General features: G+C 35.2%; 1 protein-coding gene across 4 annotated transcripts in view; it reads left to right on the top strand.

Annotated features, from left to right (window-relative positions):
• The window catches only part of LOC128205468 (AF4/FMR2 family member lilli-like), a 114130-nt gene that overhangs the window by 69984 nt on the left and 19987 nt on the right, over positions 1 to 24159 (top strand). For all 4 annotated transcript variants that reach the window (XM_052907122.1, XM_052907123.1, XM_052907121.1 and 1 more), the window contains 13 exons: positions 87 to 206; positions 2604 to 2733; positions 3617 to 3720; positions 5030 to 5177; positions 8314 to 9092; positions 10346 to 10467; positions 12214 to 12360; positions 13135 to 13296; positions 17397 to 17486; positions 18401 to 18505; positions 19636 to 19830; positions 21333 to 21491; positions 21927 to 23580. In XM_052907122.1, the coding sequence (XP_052763082.1) occupies positions 87 to 206; positions 2604 to 2733; positions 3617 to 3720; positions 5030 to 5177; positions 8314 to 9092; positions 10346 to 10467; positions 12214 to 12360; positions 13135 to 13296; positions 17397 to 17486; positions 18401 to 18505; positions 19636 to 19830; positions 21333 to 21491; positions 21927 to 23580 (3915 nt within the window). The remainder of the gene's footprint in view (positions 1 to 86; positions 207 to 2603; positions 2734 to 3616; positions 3721 to 5029; positions 5178 to 8313; positions 9093 to 10345; positions 10468 to 12213; positions 12361 to 13134; positions 13297 to 17396; positions 17487 to 18400; positions 18506 to 19635; positions 19831 to 21332; positions 21492 to 21926; positions 23581 to 24159) is intronic.

Here is a 24159-nt window from a genome sequence, read left to right as displayed (position 1 = left end):
GTTGCCGCTCGAGTTTAAATGCTTGTTCATCTTTGTGACGATATATTTTTTTTACCCCTAAAATAAACCGTCCGTCTTTGTTTCAGGTAATGACAATGAGGATTTGGAAGCTAAGCAGACCTATGTTCACCAGTACGAAAACATGCAGATCTCCACGGTGTTACATCCCCCCAATGAAATCAAGGCCGAAAACACTGATAACTCCGGTATGTACAGCTCAGAATAAGGGGGTTCATGTCTGGTGTCAAATACATTTCAGGGGGGTGTTCATGTGAAGTACATTTAACAAGAGGGCTCATGTTTGGTGTCATGTAAATTTCAGAAAGGGGTTCACGTACATCTCAGACGGGGTTTCTTAAAGATGGACTCTTACTCACAATAAGATTTACCACAATTAATACTATTGTTATAATATTCCCAAAACGATGAATAAATGTCAAAAACAATGGTTCTTATGAAGGATACCAAGTATATTTTGAAAGAAATGTGCATAAAACCTGGTATTTCTACCATATGAGACTATAGTGGATCACAGTAAATCTTTTAGCATTCACCAATCATTTAATATTTTTGCGTTCTCTGTTATTAAATACACAGTTACAAACTTGTTATCAGTAATAAATATTTTCCATAAATGCATTATTTAGTAAGTAGTTAAAGGTTTATCAGTCAAAAATGATGTTATTGATTTTGAATAAGAGTGTCACTTTAAGAAGTCTTGTTACAGTTTAGAAGGGAGTTCATGGCTTGTGTCATGTACATTTCAGAAGGGGGTTCATATCTGGTATTATACATTTCTGAAAGGGGTTCATGTCAGACTGGTGTCATGTACATTTCAGAAGGGGGTTCATATCTGGTATTATGCATTTCAGAAAGGGGTTCATGACAGACTGGTGTCATGTACATTTCAGAAGGGGGTTCATGTCAGACTGGTGTCATGTACATTTTAGAAGGGGGTTCATGTCTGGTATTATACATTTCAGAAGGGGGTTCATGTCAGACTGGTGTCGTGTACATTTCAGAAGGGGGTTCATGTCTGGTATTATACATTTCAGAAGGGGGTTCATGTCAGACTGGTGTCATGTACATTTCAGAAGGGGGTTCATGTCTGGTATTATACATTTCAGAAGGGGGTTCATGTCAGACTGGTGTTGTGTACATTTCAGAAGGGGGTTCATGTCAGACTGGTGTCATGTACATTTCAGAAGGGAGTTCATGTCAGACTGGTGTCATGAACATTTCAGAAAGGGGTTCATGTCAGACTGGTGTCATGTACATTTCAGAAGGGGGTTCATGTCAGACTGGTGTTGTGTACATTTCAGAAGGGGGTTCATGTCAGACTGGTGTCATGTACATTTCAGAAGGGAGTTCATGTCAGACTGGTGTCATGTACATTTCAGAAAGGGGTTCATGTCAGACTGGTGTCATGTACATTTCAGAAGGGGGTTCATGTCAGACTGGTGTCATGTACATTTCAGAAGGGAGTTCATGTCAGACTGGTGTCATGTACATTTCAGAAGGGGGTTCATGTCAGACTGGTGTCATGTACATTTCAGAAGGGAGTTCATGTCTAGTGCTATATAAAATTTAAGAAGGGGGTTGATGTCTAGTACCATGTACATTTCAGAAGGGGGTTCATGTCAGACTGGTGTCATGTACATTTCAGAAGGGAGTTCATGTCAGACTGGTGTCATGTACATTTCAGAAGGGAGTTCATGTCTAGTGCTATATAAAATTTAAGAAGGGGGTTGATGTCTAGTACCATGTACATTTCAGAAGGGGGTTCATGTCAGACTGGTGTCATGTACATTTCAGAAGGGAGTTCATGTCAGACTGGTGTCATGTACATTTCAGAAGGGAGTTCATGTCTAGTGCTATATAAAATTTAAGAAGGGGGTCGATGTCTAGTACCATGTACATTTCAGAGGGGGGTTCATGTCAGACTGGTGTCATGTACATTTCAGAAGGGAGTTCATGTCTAGTGCTATATAAAATTTAAGAAGGGGGTTGATGTCTAGTACCATGTACATTTCAGAAGGGGGTTCATGTCAGACTGGTGTCATGTACATTTCAGAAGGGAGTTCATGTCAGACTGGTGTCATGTACATTTCAGAAGGGAGTTCATGTCTAGTGCTATATAAAATTTAAGAAGGGGGTCGATGTCTAGTACCATGTACATTTCAGAAGGGGGTTCATGTCAGACTGGTGTCATGTACATTTCAGAAGGGAGTTCATGTCAGACTGGTGTCATGTACATTTCAGAAGGGAGTTCATGTCAGACTGGTGTCATGTACATTTCAGAAGGGAGTTCATGTCTAGTGCTATATAAAATTTAAGAAGGGGGTCGATGTCTAGTACCATGTACATTTCAGAGGCTTGATTGTTAACAACCTTGTTTACTTCATTATAGTAACCTTTAAATTCTGTATTGCTCTGTAAGTTTCACTGATGCACTTATAACCTGCAGATTTTGTAACAAGGTTTTAGACACCTGTTTAAGCTGTACTATTTAAATTTGAGCGCACCTCATAGAATACTACATGATTTTAACTTTAAAAAATGCTTAACAATCTGGCCAATTTCTTGAATGATATTTATTTCAGAAGGGGGTTCATGTCTAGTCTGCATTGCCCGCAGGCTTCCTCTCGCTGAGAAGACAAATACAATGCTTGCAGTGGAACAATTTACTACAAAACAGGACTTACAAGGAAAAATCATTGGCTGTGATATTAGGTTTGTAAAATTCAGTTAGAATTGAAGTTAAGATTATCTTGCATCGGGTAAATCAGTAATAGAAGGTAGACTTTATGAATAAGCCCGAATTTGACTCGAGTGCTTGGCATCATCATTCTTAACAAGCCCTGCTATATAAAATCCAGTATTTGAACAAGCCCGAATTTGACTCGAGTGCTTGGCATCATCATTCTTAACAAGCCCTGCTATATAAAATCCAGTATTTGAACAAGCCCGAATTTGACTCAAGTGCTTGGCATCATCATTCTTAACAAGCCCTGCTATATAAAATCCAGTATTTGAACAAGCCCGAATTTGACTCGAGTGCTTGGCATCATCATTCTTAACAAGCCCTGCTATATAAAATCCAGTATTTGAACAAGCCCGAATTTGACTCAAGTGCTTGGCATCATCATTCTTAACAAGCCCTGCTATATAAAATCCAGTATTTGAACAAGCCCAAATTTGACTCGAGTGCTTGGCATCATCATTCTAAACAAGCCCTGCTATATAAAATCCAGTATTTGAACAAGCCCAAATTTGACTCGAGTGCTTGGCATCATCATTCTAAACAAGCCCTGCTATATAAAATCCAGTATTTGAACAAGCCGGAAAAGCATTATACCAGCACTGCAGGGCTAATTTCGACCACATGGGGAATACTAACTGACATTAAATAAAGTAAAGTAAATTAACGTTTTACTACTTTCTGGCATCCGCCCCACGATAGTATGAGGCTCTTTTAGTCTCCTTATATATATGATAAATAAATTGAAAGGGTATGCTTAAAGTAAGAGGAAAAGTCTGGAAAAAAAACAAGTCTGTATTCCTTTTTGTTAGGGTATTCAGAAGGCATATTCTGATGGTTTCCTTGTTTTTTCAGTGGAATAGCTCACAGATTCAGTTGCCCAGACTTTGTTGGTCAGAGTATACAGGAGTTCTGTCACCCTAACGATCTACAGCAAATATCAAGGCATTTACAAGAAGGTGAGATTTTGTTAGCCCATGTTTTCCTCGTGACAGTTTAAACATGTGATTTGAGCTCCCAGTTACTGAACAGAGCAGATCAGACGTTCATTTTGATTTAGACTAGTAATATCTGTTGTGTTTCTAGTCCGGATAGAAAAATCCGACCCCAGGGCACCTGCATTGCCAGGTAACGAAGCTTACCGAGTTACTGGCTACGCAGCGTGCCCGAGCCATGACACTTACACATGTGATGATGTTTACAGACATCATGACACGCAGTAATTTTTATTCACTGCATATGTCAAGAAATTCCTTCAATATAATGTCTTTTAAGGGTTGTTTTGTTTCGAAGCTATATTTTTGTAAAGTTTATGTTTATGGAAATCATGTATTGAAGTATCACAACTTTGCTTACATTAAGTGTATAATAAAAAAAATTAAAAGTTTTGCGTCACAGCGGGTGACTCATCTATTATGGGTGGTGACAGATAAGAGGCTGAATTCACCCAAAGTGCTTACCCAGTGTGCTAGAATACATGGTATCTCATCATACAAACGACCACATAAGTGTACAGTTACAGTTAAACATGCAATACATTGGTTATGCAATATATATATTATAATACATACACATATACATACATACAACCAAACATACAGCTACATATACATATAATACATTTTATAATATAAAACAAAAAATCAATAAAACAAACAAAAACAATGTTGCGGATAGTAATAAGTAGTTTTGCGGATAGTAATAAGTAGTTCAAAACCATTTATCCCTATATTATAATATTTTTATAACATATTTATATTCAACAGGAAAAAATATCGTATTTTACATGTTTCTGTTTTTATTTGTTGCATTTCGCGATACGCAGTAAAACAGTTTGGCTCAGGATTGTTAAGGACTAGCAATTATATTTCACACATATTCCAAATAGAGAATTATGAGGTTAAAATAGCTCTGTTGCCTGACAACCAATTTGTTATATTTTCTCACCTTCATGTAATGTTTTTCTCTTACATGAAGACTTGTTTCTTTAGATGAATGGTAGTGACAACACTATATAGCTCTATAAAAGTAATCAAATAACACCAGATAGAGAATTTGCATTTTAATGAATTCTTTATCAATGAAAAACTGTTTTATCAAGATTAATGACAATATAGCAACTAATACTTATTAAACTAAATTGATGTCTAAATACCACCGCATTCAACTGTTTCGAAACAGTGAATAGAATAGCTATGTGATGAAATATGATTAATTAGATTTTCACTGCTGTTTGCCTATATTAATATGAGATTGTATCTTTTTCAGTTATTCAAAATGGTCAGAACACGAGCGCTGTGTATCGATTCAAAATGCAGGAGAATCGTTTTGTATTCGTGCAGACCAAGAGCAAGCTGTTTCAGAACCCTAACAATGTCTCGTCTGACTTTATCATGTCCACCCACTCCATTATCAGGTAATTGCTTGTCTCAATTTATATTGTCCACTCACTTCACTATCAGGTTATCACTCGTATGAATTAATATTGTCCAACCACGTAAACATCAGGTAATCACTCGTCTGAATTCATAATTTCTACCTACTCCCATCTTCAGATAATTTCTCGTCTGAATTTACATTGTCCACCCACTCCATTATCAGGTTATCACTCGTCTGAATTTATATTTTCCATCCACTTAAATATCAGGTAATTGCTCATCTCAATTTCTATTGTCCACTCGCTTCACTATCAGGTTATCACTCGTCTGAATTAATATTGTCCAACCACGTAAACATCAGGTAATCACTCGTCTGAATTTATCATTTCTACCTACTCCCATCTTCAGGTTATCTCTCGTCTGAATTTATATTGTCCACCCACTTAAATATCAGGTAATTGCTTGTCTCAATTTATATTGTCCACTCACTTCACTATCAGGTTATCACTCGTCTTAATTTATCATTTCTACCTACTACCATCTTCAGGTTATCTCTCGTCTAAATTTATATTGTCCATCCACTTAAATATCAGGTAATTGCTTGTCTCAATTTATATCGTCCACACACTTCACTATCAGGTTATCACTCGTCTTAATTTATCATGTCCAACCACTTCATTATCAGGTTATCACTCGTCTTAATTTATCATGTCCACCCACTCCATTATCAGGTTATCACTCGTCTTAATTTATCATGTCCACCCACTCCATTATCAGGTTATCACTCGTCTTAATTTATCATGTCCACCCACTCCATAATCAGGTTATCTCTCGTCTGAATTTATATTGTCCACCCACTTAAATATCAGGTAATTGCTTGTCTCAATTTATATTGTCCACTCACTTCACTATCAGGTTATCATTCGTCTTAATTTATCATTTCTACCTACTACCATCTTCAGGTTATCTCTCGTCTAAATTTATATTGTCCATCCACTTAAATATCAGGTAATTGCTTGTCTCAATTTATATTGTCCACACACTTCACTATCAGGTTATCACTCGTCTTAATTTATCATGTCCAACCACTTCATTATCAGGTTATCACTCGTCTTAATTTATATTGTCCATCCACTTAAACATCAGGTAATCACTCATCTGAATTTATAATTTCTACCTACTCCCATCTTCAGGTAATCTCTCGTCTGAATTTATATTGTCCATCCACTCCATTATCAGGTTATCACTCGTCTGAATTTATCATTTCTACCTACTCCCATCTTCAGGTAATCACTTGTCTGGTAATCTCTCGTCTGAATTTATATTGTCCACCCACTCCATTATCAGGTTATCACTCGTCTGAATTAAAATTGTCCATCCACTTAAATATCAAGTAATTGGTTGTTTCAATTTATATTGTCGACTCACTTCACTATCAGGTTATCACTTGTCTGAATTTATCATGTTCACCAACTTCATTATCAGGTTATCACTCGTCTGAAATTGTCATGTCCACCCACTTCATTATCAGGTTATCACTCGTCTTAATTTAACATGTCCACCCACTTCATTATCAGGTTATCACTTGTCTTAATTTATCATGTCCAACCACTCCATTATCAGGTTATCACTTGTCTGAATTAATCATGTCCACCCACTTCATTATCAGGTTATCACTCGTCTGAATTTATAATTTCTACCTACTCCCATCTTCAGGTAATCTCTCGTCTTAATTTATATTGTCCATCCACTTAAACATCAGGTAATCACTCATCTGAATTTATAATTTCTACCTACTCCCATCTTCAGGTAATCTCTCGTCTGAATTTATATTGTCCATCCACTCCATTATCAGGTTATCACTCGTCTGAATTTATAATTTCTACCTACTCCCATCTTCAGGTAATCACTTGTCTGGTAATCTCTCGTCTGAATTTACATTGTCCACCCACTCCATTATCAGGTTATCACTCGTCTGAATTTATATTGTCCATCCACTTAAATATCAAGTAATTGCTTGTCTCAATTTATATGGTCCACTCACTTCACTATCAGGTTATCATTCATCTGAACTTATCATGTCCACCCACTCCATTATCAAGTTATCATTCGTCTGAATTTATATTGTCCATCCACTTAAAGCTGCACTCTCACAGATTGAACATTTTGACAACTTTTTTTTTTTGTCTTGGAACGAGCCATTTTATGCGAAAATGCATGTAAACCAGTCATATAAGACTGCTGACAAAAAAACTAGTCATAGATTTTTCTATTTAAGTTCAAAAATTGATGTTTTATGCATTTTTCTTAAACCTTTAGTAACGCTTTAAACAATAAAAGATTAGCTTTCGAACTGAAATATGAAAATCTGCGATATAATATTTTGTCAGCAGTCTTTTATCACTATAAATCACTAGATATTTATGCAAAAACATGCTCATTCCAAGACAAAAAAATAAAAAGTCTTAAAAATGGTAAATCTGTGAGAGTGCAGCTTTAAGTATCAGGTAATTGCTCCTCTGAATTTATTATGACCTCCGACTGCAATTATCATGTAGTCACGCGTCTGAATTTATCATGTCCTCCCACTTCATTATCAGGTAATGTTTAGGCTGAATTAATCATGTCGTCCTGACCAAATAATCAAGCAATCAATAGACTGAATTTATTATATAAACACCAATATTGTCTGGAAATTACATCCCTGAAATTATCTTAGCTGCTCACTCCATTATTTGGTAATGGCTCGTCTGAATGGTCATGTAGGCACTCGTCTGAATTTATTATGGCCACTCACTTCATTACCAGGTAAACAATACTAAAAAAAAACAGTCCATAAAACCAGTTCTAATATAAATGGAATGGTTGCGAAACAATTTTTTTTTTTTAAGAAAAATATGTAGGCATTCGTCTGAATTTATTATGGCCACTCACTTCATTACCAGGTAAACAATGCTATAAAAAAACAGTCCATAAAACCAGTTCTAACATAAATGGAATGGTTGCGAAACAATTATTTTTTTTTTAAGAAAAATATATTCTGAAAACATTTACTGAATGGTAATGGAAACAAAGAAAATATTTCATAAATACATATTATAAAAGCATTTCCAGTTCCAGCTGAAAACTTCCGGAGTTTGACCTTGTATATAGTTATATATTTTCTACTTGCAGAGAATGTGACTCCGACAGTGAGAAGGGTTCAGCATCTACAAGCCTTATGAAATCTATTATCGGTCCAAGCCTGCAATTGAAAAACCAGCTACGTGCTACACACACTGCTACATCTGGTATAAACACTTCTTCATCTATGTCCAACATGGCTATCAGTGCCTCAATGAACAGTAGTGCTTCAAACATGAACAGTTTTAATTCTGGGAATATTCTTTCTGCTCTGAGTAACAGTGACATTTTAAACCTCGGTGATACCGATTTCTTAAACGATATGTGGGATTCGCCAGATATATCGGATTCTAATGTGTCTAGTACTGGGAATTTAAGTGCGAGTTTTCACGGAACTGCAACTACGACAACAGCGTCATCGTGGATGACACAGCTTCGTCTCTCGCAAGTTAAGGATTTACAAAGGAGTTTATCGTCCACTTCACAGCCCCAACGTGGGGCAGTTGGGGCGAACAAACGCCCTGCCAGTCTGGGTGGTTATGGACAACGGAGTAACAGTGTGGACCTATCGTTACAACAACAACAACAGCATCAGCAACAACAACAACAGCATCAGCAACAACAACTACAGAACCAGAACATACAAGGACAGAAAAGTCCTGGGTTTGCTCAAAGTGGGAACTTCCAGTTTCCACCTACACGGACAATGATGGGAGGGTACAATAGGATGAGCCCACGGGCAACTCCGAGCCCGGGTATGCCACACTGCAGTTATAGTGGGCCGTTCTCAGCTCCGCGCTCGCCCTCACCCATGATGTCACCTTCAGCAGGTGAGATTTAGAAAAATTGTATACCTTATAATAGACTGTAAATCATTTTCATATCTTCTCAAATTTGTCTTTTTGATAATCATATATATTGGTCCATAAGAAAGACTTATAGTATAGGACACCTTATAATTGGCTGTGAATCATTTTCAAATCTGCTTAAATTCGTTCTTTTGTTTATCATATGATTGTGTCTTTTGTTTTGTACGCAGCAAAAATCTGTGAGCCCAAATATTCACATGTTAATATATTTTGGTCCGTAAGAAAGACTGAGTATTGGACACATGGGGCCATGATTATGAACAGTCTTAAGTCTGAGTTCAGTCTCAAGTTGCAAAACTGAAAATCGTCATTTTATATATTGCCTTTTTCTGTCTAGTTGAGCTCTAAGGATTAAGTTTGCTGGAATTTAAAACTAATTGAAATGTAAAAAAAAAAAAGACATTGATTTTTGTAACGAATGGAATAACTCTTCAATACAAGACAGTTTTGGGGTCCAATTCTTTTATTATTAAATAATGGGGAAAAAAAATTGTTATTTTATTTTGACATTTGAGGAACAACTAGATATGTTTTTGCTTTGGGAATGCACGATTTTGAATACACATTATGTGATTGACGACATTGATTTTGTGTCCCAGCCCTGCGTACGCTGATGTTTGATTTGAACTTCGAAACAGTTTTAAATTTAAAAACACATGATAAACACTGATATAATTTCTGCCTTGCTAATAACTTGATCAAATCTTTCCTCTGGTTCTTAGCCCAGGCCTAAAAAAAAAAATTGTTTGGTTAGGGTTACATCCTTTTCAAAAATAGGTAGGGTAGGTAGGCTTTTTATTTTTTTTTATTTTTTTTTTTTTATTAGGCTTTATATAAGAATATCTTTTATTTTAATATATTTTCATCATTGGAGAATGGTGTTAAAGCTATCTTCTGTATAAGCGTTTAAGGTTTAAACTACATATTGAAAAGCAATTAAAAAAAAAACGAATTTTTTTTTTTTTTTTTTTTTTTTTTTTTTAGTTTTTCATTTTTTTTTTTCAAACTGACTATAAAAACGGTAGGGTCGGCGCCTATTCCGTAGGTAGGGTCGGGTTACCCGAACCAAATGTATTTTTTTTTTAGGCCCCAGAGGGTTGGAGAATCCAGCCCTTGCTCAGGACGGGTACTTTCAACTTCCAAGCAGGGAATCTGAATGTCTCTTTCGTTTATATTTTCCAAAATCTAAACTTGACCATCTTTTTTCACCACAGGTTCTCAGCCCGGGGGATGGGGACACCAGCCGCTTCCCAGTCCCGGGCCCTACCCCCCTCATGGGCCGCCTAGCAGTCATCAGGGCCTCACAGGGATGTCACACTATCCAAGTACCCCAGATGTGAGTGGTTTTGACTTTATTGATATCCTACAATTCTTCACCAAGTCCAGTTTGAGACTCAAAACTCTATTATCTTAGTGAAAAATGCTATATACATGTATGTAACAGATGGCATATTTTATTGTCACAAACTCCTAGCCAGTTTAAGGGTACCCCATGATCTAACATGGGTATGCTTTTTGGGGTGGGGGACAAAGTAACCTGGATGTTAATATGTACCGGTTCTGTTTTTCAATGACAATACAAAGTCTTAACTGTTTCAACAGATACCTCTTAGGAAAAAGAATATGAAACAGAATATCAAACAAAAAAATGATATAAACTTCTAATTGGCAATTTTTATTGGAAAATTGGGAAAAAAAGATATGTTTTGATATTAGAAACATGACTGAAAATGGCTTTAAAAATTACCCACCTCCCCCCAAAACCCTGATGCAGTTTATAAAGAGTGGTTTATCAAGCACTTAAAATAGAAACCAAGGAATTTGGCTTGAGCTTAAATATCCATTTTTCTAACATTGTCTTGTACAATTAAGCAAGCCTATATGGCTAGTTTTTTATCAAAATATAAAAAACTGATACCTATTCTAATAGATAGAGAAGGTTTTAGGTTACACACCACCATTGTTATTCCCTATATAATTCAATGTAAAATTATAATTTGCAGACAACATTTAAAGGCATTTCGAGCGAATGCAGGCTATGATAACCACATATATTCTTAAAGTACAAGCTTTAAATTACCTTTTAAGCCAATAAAAAAGGGGGGTCAAGTTATTCCTAAGAAAAATCACTCCGCTTGAAAAACGAACTCTAAAAATTGCACCGTCCGCCATGACAGATCTTCCGAAATGACCTTTCAACTATAGGGCAGCGGTTTATGCTTTAATCTCTACTCTAAATGATAAATCAAGCAAGAATAGATACTTAAGGTATAAAAGTTTCAGGAATAATGATAGTTTTGATTTACAGTGTATTGAGCATGTGAAATCATGTCTATCAATCATAAGAACATTTTTTTTTATTGAGAATTTTCCACACAACAGAAGTTCATATGACATAATGGTGACGTCATTCCTTTACGTATATCTGCAGTGATTTATGTCTTTGAGAAGTAAAGTGTTAATTAAAAGTCCGAGGTGAGATCACCACTAGGCAATAGAAACTTATATGGAATATCCCCCCCGATGGGTGGAAAAAATCCTCGGAATTCATAAAATAAACAGTAACAAAAAAAGAAACGATATTTTACGTAAATTTTGGAAAATGAATGTTATGTTAGCCAGACTTTTGTTTGACGTCACTTGGCTGCCAATGGGCGTCCCTTGGCGTCATCGGGGGCCACCTGCCCATATGCCCATATGGTTACAAAGTGAAACCACAGTCTACGACGTGAACAAATAATTCCAGATGCGCGGAGAAAATGCTTAATGAATTACAATGAATATTTTTTAATTTATTTTTTAATATAAGCTTTTACAAGGAGTGATTAATTTATTTGTAATAATGATCAAAGGCAAACAACTATTTGGGTAATGGAAGAATTGAACAATATGTATAATTAATATTTATTCCATTATTTATTAGTCTGAAAGTCATCATTTCTGATAGTAAGCTGAATGTTTTAATTGGCATTTACAGTGAACATCTCTGAAAGTAAGACCAAAAAAAACAACGTACAGTCATGTTGGCATTTTAGGATAAAAAAAAATGTATTTTTGTTAAAAATGCTATCTCTTCTTTTAGGACCGACTACTACAGCAGCTTACAAGCAGTCATGATCCAAAGATTGTAGAAAAGAAAACCAAGAAGCCCGGGCAGCTGTGTCGGCTTCTCGCCCAGACAAGCCCTCCACCAACACCCATCACAAAGTCTGAGCCCACTACGCCCAAGGTAAGGGCTGAATTAATAACACATTTGTGTAACAAATTGAGAAAACAAAACAATCTCTTTAACATCATAAATAACAAGTATGTGTGGAAAATATCTGTAGATTATATATTTAGTAAGCGGTTTATTATTCTGCACAGAAAATCATTAAAATTATTGCATGCTCACTGTGAAAAGTATTACGTTTTTGACAATTTATTAAGGTTGATTTCAGAAATATCTTGAAAATAAAATCCTTTTTAACCTAATTTTTCGCATCATTTTTTCCCAGCATATTAAGTATCTTCCTAGAATATTACTGTTTGTAAAATTCGGTATACTTCTTAAAGTATATATATATGAACAACATTATGTGAAAATTTGAAAAATATTCAAAGTTTTAATCATATTTATTTTTATTTTTCTTTATTTTAAATCTATGGTCTATGTTGTTTGGGTTTTTTTTATAAATCATTAATATTGATAATTAAATTCATGAAATTTATTTTTAGAATACAATCATCTGCAAGCCAAATCAAACATTCTTCTTGATAACAAATCATGTTTCATATCACTTCAAGATAATCAGTAATTGTATACATGTCTAAATATCCAACGACTGTATGTATATATCTCCTAGATTGCGTGTAGTCGCCACAACTATATTGCAATGTCTACCCACCCCCCCCCCCCCCCCCCCCCCCTTTGTTTTCAGCCTGTTCTTTTCTTCTATTATCCATCTCTCATTAATAATAATACGTAGAAGTAAGTGTCATGTAAAACTTCATTCTTTTCCAGGGTGTTAGAAGTCGCCATAACAGCCGGCAGGGCTATATGGAGATGTCGCCCGCTGACAGTATCCAGTCACCGCAGCCAGGGCCGGGGCAGAGCCCGCCAGAAAAACCACAGAGTACTTCAAACGATGATGATCATCACAATGGTACTGCAACTGAGTCAAAGGTTTGTGTGTTCATTGTAGTTCTGACATTTACAGTTTAAAGGGGCCCATTAAAGATGTTGTTGTTTTTTTAATCCAAGGCATAATTATGTATAATTCATTCGACTCAAATATAAAAAAATAAAAAAGAATACTGTAATGACTTGTGTACAAATATCCCAAGTTAAAACTTAACATATTTATAAACATTTTAAGTCATTTTCTAACTTAAATTATCTCTCTTATAATATGATAACATAACTGAGTATTATCTGAAATACTAAATTTTCAATATTTTATCAAAAAGTACACACTTTTACATTTAAAATGTAACTTAGTAATTTCTGAAATACTTGATTTTTAATATTTTATCAAAAAGTACATACTTTTACATTTAAAACGTAACTTAGTAATTTCTGAAATACTTGATTTTTAATATTTTATCAAAAAGTACACACTTTTACATTTAAAACGTAACTTAGTAATTTCTGAAATACTTGATTTTCAATATTTTATCAAAAAGTACACACTTTTACATTTAAAACGTAACTTAGTATTTTCTGAAATACTTGATTTTTAATATTTTATCAAAAAGTACATACTTTTACATTTAAAACGTAACTTAGTTATTTCTGAAATACTTGATTTTCAATATTTTATCAAAAAGTACACACTTTTACATTTAAAACGTAACTTAGTAATTTCTGAAATAATTGATTTTTAATATTTTATCAAAAAGTACACACTTTTACATTTAAAACGTAACTTAGTAATTTCTGAAATAATTGATTTTCAATATTTTATCAAAAAGTACACACTTTTACATTTAAAACGTAACTTAGTAATTTCTGAAATAATTGATTTTTAATATTTTATCAAAAAGTACATACTTTTACATTTAAAACGTAACTTAGTAATTTCTGAAATACTTGATTTTCAATATTTTATCAAAAGTACACACTTTTACATTTAAAACGTAACTTAGTAATTTCTGAAATACTTGATTTTTAATATTTTATCAAAAAGTACACACTTTTACATTTAAAACGTAACTTAGTAATTTCTGAAATACTTGATTGTTAATATTTTATCAAAAAGTACACACTTTTACATTTAAAACGTAACTTAGTAATTTCTGAAATACTTGATTTTTAATATTTTATCAAAAAGTACACACTTTTACATTTAAAATGTAACTTAGTAATTTCTGAAATACTTGATTTTTAATATTTTATCAAAAAGTACATACTTTTACGTTTTAAAACGTTTGTACATTCCTTGTAATTTGACTATGAAAAATTTCGGATATCGACTTCGGTTAAGAAATGACGTAGGAAGTTTTATGTAAACCGCCCCAGGATTGAGAGCTTTTAACTTCAGGCTATTGTACAGTTGTATCGACTGTTTTCTTTTGGTGCGGACATTTGCATCATAAGAAGTAAGAAAAACATTGAAATAAATCTGAATGACTTTTAAATCAATTTTCATCCTTTTTGTCCTTTTTTTGACATGAATCTTCTCTCAAATTCAAACAGACCTAGGGCTAGCACTGACTTGAAAAGAACTTTTTAGGCTGCTGGATGAAAAGTCCCTAAATTTGAAAAAAAACTTTTTTATTTTGCCTTGAAAATGCTTTTAAAGAGCCTGTAAATTTTCGGTTCAGTCTATTTCTGATGATTTCGTTTTTTTTACTATGAAGATTACTGAAAATGGTGTTTTTGACAAAAGGTGGCTTTTTGCTTAACTTCGCTGGTTGACCACATAATTAAACACAAAACAATGTGTAAATATTGCATAAAGTCTGCTCTGACCTAAAGGAGAAAAAATAACAGAAGATCAATAAGCCTACTGAACCACCAGTTATACCTTGAAAATAGAATAAAGGTCTTGAAATCTCTATCAAAACTGAAAATGGAATAAAGGTCCATTATATGTCATTGAAAACTGAAAATCAAATAAGGGTCCTTGAAATCTCTTTGAAAACTGAAAAATAAATAAAGGTCATTGAAATCTCATTGAAAATTGAATAAAGGTCCTTGAAATATCATTGAATACTGAAAATCAAATAAAGGTCCTTGAAATATCATTTATAACTGAAAATCGAATTAAGGTCCTTGAAATCTCTTTGCAAACTGAGCATCAAATAAAGGTCCTTGAAATCTCTTCGAAAACTGCTTTATTTTTTTGCCAGTCTAGCTGTAGGCACCCTAAGACATCCATTTATTTTGAAGAATGACTAATTTTAGCTGTTAGAATATTTCCTATTGATCAATATGGAAGCTGTTATTTTTAGCTCACCTGTCACTTTGTGACAAAAAATTGGCCCCGCCCCGGGGGGTCATGGGTTTTCTCTATATGTTTATAGTAAAAAAAATCAAAAATCACCTCTGAACTTACGTTGCTTAGAGCTTAGATATTTGGCATGATTCATCGTCTAGTGGACCTCTACAAAGATTGTTCAAATTATGGCCTTGGGGTCAAAATTGGCCCCGCCCCGGGGGGTTAGGGTATTCTCTATATGTTTATAGTTAAAACTTCAAAAATCTTCTCCTTTGAACTTACTTGGACTAGAGCTTAGATATTTGGCATGATTCATCATCTAGTGGACCTCTACAAAGATTGTTCAAATTATGGCCTTGGGGTCAAAATTGGCCCCGCCCCCTTGGGGGGTCATGGGTTTTCTCTATATGTTTATAGTGAAAACTTCAAAAATCATCTCCTCTGAACTTACGTGGCTTAGAGCTTAGATATTTGGCATGATTCATCGTCTAGTGGACCTCTACAAAATTTGTTTAAATTATGGCCCTGGGGTCAAAATTGGCCACACCCCGGGGCTGATGGGTTTTCTCTATATGTGTTATAGTGAAAACTTAAAAAATCTTCTCCGAACTCACAAAGACAAGTAACGTCTAAATTTAAACTGGATAACATATTTAGTACACATACCAATTTTCAATATGGGCCACATACAACAATTAATAACAAATATACATATATAGATACACACGTAAAATCAAGTAGTGACAAGAGCTTAGATATTTGGCATGATATATCATCTAGTTGACTTGTACCAATATTGTTCAATCTTTGGCCCTGGGGTAAAAAAATGGCCCCACCCGGCGGTCATGGGTTTCCTTATATATGTATATGATGAAAACTTAAAAAATCTTCTTCTCCGAAACCAAAAGGCGAAGGCCTTAAATATTTGGTATGAAGCATCGTTTATTGGACCACTATTAAGATTGTTCAAACTTATGCCCTGGGGTCAAAATTGGCCATGCCCCGTGTTCATAGGCTTAGGTTTTCAATATTTGTATATAATAGAAGCATTAAAAAAAATTCTCTCCGAATTCACAAGGACTAGAGCTATTTGGCATAATACATCATTAAGTTGACCTCTACCTTTATTGTCCAAACTTTGGCATTGGGGTAAAAAATGACCCAGACTTCTAAAAAACCTTAACTACTTTGAACCATCCAGATTTCTTATCAAACCAATGTGCAATATATGACAGGTGAGCGATTCAGGGCCATTTGGCCCTCTTGTTGTACTACCTGTAGCAAGCGTCTAAACATGTGAATTTGAATGTGAATGACAAGAGTGTGTTTGTGTCAATTGGAAGATATACAAGAAAAATATGAAACTTATATGGAATAGATTATGGTATGTACCCAGTGTTTTCCCTGTACCTAAAAGCATGCCCACATTCAGTCTCGTTAAAAATAAAAATTATAGCAAAAATTACGAATAAAAAATAGCAAAAATTACGAATAAAAAAAAAGATTATATTTTACACAATTGTACCTTCAGCTTGATTTGACAGATCCGTTCTAATGGTTAGACAGTTGACTCTCATCCTAGGTCATCCAGTAGGAGGGACCTTTAAAAGGGGATTCTGGCTGTGATGGGTCTTTAGGATTACGCATAATAAGGAATCAGCGTAGCTCAAACCAGGGTTACATTCTGTCTGTATTCTATTCCCCACAACTTAACACAGCTCAAATTCTCATTGGAGTGGACATCAATGAATACACCTGTGACGTCGTTAAATGAAATTACATTCCTTCCGTTCCTCAAAAAAAAAGATATCAATGAAAATCATATGTTTTTATTATATTTCAGGTCAGCAATCAACTTCTTAAGTCACTTCTGAGCCAGGATGATGATGTTGATGAAGACTTTGGAAAGATGGGAAAATCAGTCGCAGACAAGGTAGGTGCAACCTTAAGATCTTGTGAAAAAATTAGAAGCCAAGAAATTAACATGATACTTAATTGGATTATGGCCACCCTGGGTCATTATCCCCCACTGAATTGAAGGTTTCATGAGGGATATTGTTTTGGCATTGTCTGCCCATGCTTTACAGGATTTTCAAAAAACTTGCCATAAAGGTTCATGGTGATGAGTTGGTGTGTCATCCACAAGACCTAGATCTGTAACTCAAAGGTCAAGGTCACCCTTAAAGGTCAAAGGTTGAAGTAGTCTGTCTGCGCTGTATCTTGACCATGCATGATAGGATTTTTAATAATAATGCTGTGAAGACTCACCATGTTAAGATAGCACTAGTGCAACTGACCCATATCTGTACCTTTAACGTCAAGATTAGGATTAGAGATCAAAGATTGAAATTTTAACTGTTGATAGAACTGTACCTTGTCTAGGTCGTCGCCTAACCAATTATTATTGGATTTTCTGGAAACTTGACATGAATGTTCATCAAGATTAAGCGGCGCGTTGTGTGCAAGTCCAAGGTCTGTACCGCAAAGTTCAAGGTCACACTCTGAGGCTTAATGTCCAAATGAGTACTGTCAATAAGACTTTGGTCTGGACTGAAACTTGTCCAGGCAGTGTCTTATCATGCTTGATCTGATTTTCAAGAAACTTGCCATGAATGTTCAAAGGAATGTGAATGAATGAGATGGTGTGTCGAACACAAGACCCAGGTCTGTACCTCAAAGGTCAAGGTCAACCTTAGAGGTCAAACATTCTAAAATGTCTGTCTCAAAAGTTATAAAAGTAGTTATTTATCAAAGATATATAATGATGTTATTTAATGATAGCAATATCATTAATGATATAAATCACTGGTATAATGAAATAATATCAAATCATACATTTTTTTCCAGGTTATGGAGCAAGCTCGAGAGGCTCAGTCTACAAATAAACCTTCCACTGTTGAGATGGAGAAAAATGAGGCTGAGGCGAAGAAACAAAGCAATAAACTTCTAAAGGTATGCAAGTTACAAAAAAGAGTCTTGATTTTATTAGCAATTTATTTGATGAATTAGAAAATTAGGGATGCCTGTGGCATTTAATAGTTGATTTAATGTATTACCAAGGAAGTGTGAGTAAGTGAGAATTTGCTGATGATGCTATCTTTAGCCAGTTCAAACTTTTTTAAGTTTACGCTAATACTGAATATGTTTTAATGTTTGCCTTCAAGACAAAACTGTAATGTTAATTTGATACATTATATTGCATTTTGAGATTGTACTATTTGATTTACTGGTTCATCACCTTGTAGAGAGGTTGACAGTTTATTGACAGATAAGTACAGGGTATACTCTTGTGCTGCATTTTCAATGAGAGAATTGCTTCAATTTGCGTTGATGAGAGAATTTTAATTTCAGTGTAATTTTAGTGCTATTTTTGAAAAAATTGATTGAAAACAAGGGCGTAGACAATATCGATGAAAAAATTGATTGAAAACAATCGCGTAGACAATATCGATGAAAAAAATGATTGAAAACAAGCGCGTAGACAATATCGATGAAAAAATTGATTGAAAACAAGCATGTAGACAATATCGATGAAAAAATTAATTGAAAACAAGTGCCTAGACAATATCGATGAAAAAATTGATTGAAAACAAGTGCGTAGACAATATCGATGATAAAATCAATAGGGCAAAGGAAGACCATATAAGGCTGTGAATTTCCATTGTAAAACGTTACTAAATATAGTAGTACATGTATATATTATGTTTAAAAATTACAAGTATGAATTTGGTTATATGTAGTTGAGTAAGTCGTAAGAAAAATACATTTGTTCCGACCCTACCTATAAAACCATTAAAATAGGTGCCAACCCTACCATTTAAAAAAAATAAATGAATTTTTCAGTGTGTGTTTTAATATGAAGTTCAAAACCTTGAAAGCTTTATACAGAAGATTACTTTAACACCATTCTCCAATGATGACAATAACATCCTTAAATAAAGCCTAAAAAAAAGAAGTAAAAAAACATTGAATAGCCAACTTACCCTACCTGTTCTGGAAAGGGATGTAACCCTAACCAATCATTTTTTATTTTTTTGGCCTCGGAGTTGAACTCTTCATTTTGTTGTTCTTCCTCTTGACAGCAACTGCTATCAACAGAAGATGACATTCTGGTCAAGGGCTCTAATATCAAAAAGAAGGCAGAAGAGAAAGCAGCCCAGAGGTCTGGAGGTCAACCAGGGTCATCGTCAATGGCAACTGTGGCAAGACGGAGAACCAGTATGATGCAGGAGCTGTTATCCGATGATAAGGACGATAACTGTCGCTCCGTACCTGCCGTGAGTGTTATTTTCAAGGATCCTAAGTTACGAATTAAAATGAATCGTAAAATCAGGATTAAGAATTTTTTAATTCAAACTGTAGTTGAACAGTTTTTGAGATTATTTTTTTCGCTCAGACTTTACATCGAAACGAGTAGGAAGTGCCTTGAAATGAATATAAATTACTTTGGAAGTAATAAATAATAATAATAATAATAATGACCCTGCCTTTGCCTTGAATGTCTATTACTCGAACAGACTCCTGACCACAATTTTCTTTAACTTCTTAAGCTAAACAGGCTTAAGTAGCTTATTTCAATGACAGACAACGCGAAAACTTTTTCTTCTTCACAGGACATTGCGACAGGTAAACACCTTAAGTTTACCTGTCACAACAAATTTTTACCTGTCGCAATGTTACAAACAGTATTCGGATACATCAGCCTAAAGCTTGATTTTAAGCCTCTTTTTTAAATAAGTTTTGTAAATCCCCATTATAACAGGTTAAGATCTTTTTGGTTAGATTTGTCTTACAATTCTATAATAACTTACAAAAAAAGCTAAATATCATGTAAAAAAATCAATATTCGGATCTTATGTCATAATTTTTTTCTTCCCTTGCCTCCCAAAAAAACTCATATCTGGTTTGTCTACCCATGGAACAGCTAGATCTTACTCTTTTAATTCATCTTTAAATTAAAGATACAGCACGGTTATAAAATGTAACGAATTGTACTACAAGTCAAACTCGGGCACAACATTTATGCAAAAACGAAAGTAGATTTCTTGTTATTGGCAAAGTTAAACAGAGCGGAAAGAAAGTCAGCTCGGTATATTAATGATCATATCAAAATTAAAACGATTGCCGGGAACCACTTCGCCGAAAATAAATACATATGGAATTTTGTAATTTCCGAACATTTCCGTAAAATAAAAGTATTAGAGTACGAGCTGAAATCGGAACCTTACGCGTTTTATCGGCTTTTACGGAAACATGTCGAAACGGGGTTTACAAATAGTGATACACGGATTAACACGCTGAATAATCATGATATAATAGTTAAAAATAACTCTGAACATTTATTTAGAAACTGAAAGTAAATTTTCCGAAAATTAAACGGTGCTGACTGTAATTTTTCACCGGACATTGTGACCGACCAAAACAAAAGTTTCGTCGGTCAAAATGGAAATATACCGGACATGTCCGACTGTCCGACGGACATTCGCATTGTCTGCAATGAGTGAAAATGCATACTTAAATTGAATTTTGATAGATAAAAAATGGTTTATTATGTGGCAATCGATGGTTCTCTGGTTCAATATCCACATCTATTGAATTTTAGACATAAAGCTTGCATCTTAATGAAAATGCAGTGTATGAATTACTTCCTCCATTTTATTAAAACAATGCTTTTTCTATGATGAAGCATAAACATATATTCACCATATATATCATATTCATCATATACCTGAATTAAATAAGTATTTGTACTGTTTAACAAGTAAACTTCTATTTTCAGGAGAGCACAAGTATCGACTCCGAGCTAACCCGTCAGCGTCACCAGTCTGGACCTCAGGAGCCTCAGTCAACAACGTCCCTACCCCTCCCTGTCACCCCTCTATCCAACTCCCTCACGGCAGGCCTTGGTGGCTCCACCATCAATACCTCCATGCTTCAGGTAAGTTCGTATATGAGATATCCCCACTTTCCCTGCTGCCAATTCCATTCAGCCTTTATTCAATCTTATCTTAATCCTTTGACATGCCTCAGTGATTCCATTCATCCTATTGGTCAGCTAAATATACAGGCCAATCAAAATTGTTAGTTTCTAATCTCAATCTAAGTTGCTATTTGAATATGGCCCCTGTACTCCATTAATTGTAACAACTTATACTATTGGTAAAAAGATGTTGCATTAATCCAATTAGAGCTTAACATTGAAATATACGATAACATATGAACGTCAATATTTCTGTATATATAAACGATTTTGCAAATGTAAATATTCAAGTATTAATCATACGTTGTGTGGCTTAAAGCAATATGAATGATAGGGCAATATTTTGCTTATACATCAGAGAACCGTGAGATTTAAATGTCTTCACTCTTTCAGGATTTTCTCAGCTTGGGCGGTAATATGAGTCAGCCCCTTAATAGCAATATCATGGGGCTCGGTTTAGAATCTACGCCGCATAACATGGGTCCTCTGACGAATCCGACAACAGCTAGTATGACAAATCCCGCGTCAGCCAATGTCACTTTGAACGATGGAAAGAAAGTGTTTTCAATGTCTGATTTATCTACAAACATTAAGAAAAACAAGAGTTTGGATGACCTGTTTAATATGTTGTGGGAAGATCAGACGGACCATGAGAGAAGGATTATGAGAGAAAAGTTGAAGAATTTTAATATACAACGTAGAATATCGTCAGAGAGTGGTATGGAAGGTTCGCCAGCGGAACAGAGTAGGTCAGGTAGGAGCACACCTGTTGGGCAAAGCTCAAGTTCAAAACTGTCCAATAATAATATGTTGTTGACCGAGTTATTGTCGAAACGTGTGAACAATGAGATTGTGGTGAATACGTTAAGTACAATACAGCCCTCCCAGGTCCCTCAAGTTCCGAGGATACCACAAAATCTGGCGAATAAGTTGTTAAAAGTGAACCCATCCAATTTTGTGACGAGTTCTTCTGCGCCAGAAGCAAAACGGCCAAGGTTAGATATTCCAAGTAGTGGATTAACTACCCTTGAGAAAGTTTTACGGCGAGATTCTAGTTCTAATGTGTCATCTTCAACCACTTCAATGGAGGGTGTAGCTGACACCAGCAATAATTCAAACTCTGCGCTTAGTACAATAAGTGACAATAGTATTACGTCGCAACTTGGGGAGTTACAAAACCTTTTCCAACAGTCGACTGGAAGTAGGTCGAACTTAATGGAAGTGAATTTAGATGAAAATACGGACCATGTGCTCGCACAAATATTACAGCAAGCACAAGACCTGCAGCAGGAGATCTCTACAGCGGGGGGCTATCAGCCCAATCCCCTGGCTTTATCAGGAATATCTAGTGCTCAGTCCGCGCTCACACAAGACACTACAAACCACTCTGTGAACACCAGTATCAGACACAGTGTGAATGCCGGAAATACGACTAATTCTGTGACTAGTTCTAACAACTACCATACAAGTGTAAATAATAATAGTGTGATGAATACCAACATTGACTCCTCTCAGACTAATAGCAATGCTGGAAACGAATTGTTACAGCAGTTAGAACAAGCATTGAGTGAGTCCTCGTTTAACCTGAATGACTTGGACCTGTTGTTGTCCAACCAAGGGAATACCAGCGCCGATGAGCAGTCGGCTATTGAGGCGATACAACAGCAGTTAATGTCGGATATACCGATGCAGGGACTTTCTGGAACAAGCCAGGCCCTGACTGGAACTCAAATTCCGCAAGTGCCCATTGATCGTAACCATCTACAAAACCGATTTCAACAACAATCTCTACCTGAGCTTAGCGGACATTCTTCTCAACTGGGCGGTCTGCTTAGTAGCTTAAGCCAAGGTCAACACAGTCCAAGGTCAATACTGAACCAGATCGGCCTAGGTCAAGGTCAGGGTCAGGGTCAATTTCCCCAGGGGTTATTGAGAACAGACCCCGCCCAGGGTCTACAGAGAGGACCCCAAGGGCCAGGTTTCGGGCCTCAGGGTGCAGCTGCTCAATCTTTCCCATCCCAGGGTCCTAGACTTCCACATCCACCAGGTTAGTGCATTCTCCACCCTTGTAAGAGGCAAGCAGGCTTGTAAATTTGCAATGCTTATCATTTGGTTTATGTTAATCAGTATTTAAGAGATTTTGTATCAATTGTAGGCAATCTATTAATAGTTGTTAAGACTTTAAGAAATACACAGTCACATTAGGCCAAAAAAAACCTATTAATTGTTTGTTATTGTATATGACTGTTCTGTCGTAACCTTTAATAACCTTTACCATTTTCACGATTCAATAAAATTTGGTGGCTGCCAATTTTGACATTTCTTCACTGCGTCCTATCTATGGTATTAAGGTTTTTAACCAATATTTCACATATGTTTTTTGCCTGTGTCATATCTATGCGTAAATGTCCTAAACACAGTATGATTCAGTACATCCTTTTTAAAAACATGTAGGGTAGGTAAAATAGGCTTTATTTTTATTTTTTTATTGTGCTTTATTTAAGAACATTATTGTCATCATTGGAGAATGGTGTTAAGTTATCTTCTGTATAAAGCTTTAAAGGTTTGAATCCACATAAAAAAACACACACTCATTTTTTTTTTTAATAATCTGTTTTGTAGGTAG

Source organism: Mya arenaria, chromosome 10, assembly GCF_026914265.1.
Source record: "Mya arenaria isolate MELC-2E11 chromosome 10, ASM2691426v1".
Lineage (NCBI taxonomy): Eukaryota > Metazoa > Mollusca > Bivalvia > Myida > Myidae > Mya > Mya arenaria.
Note: the sequence above shows the minus strand (reverse complement) of the source record. Positions and strands in the feature narration are given on the sequence as shown.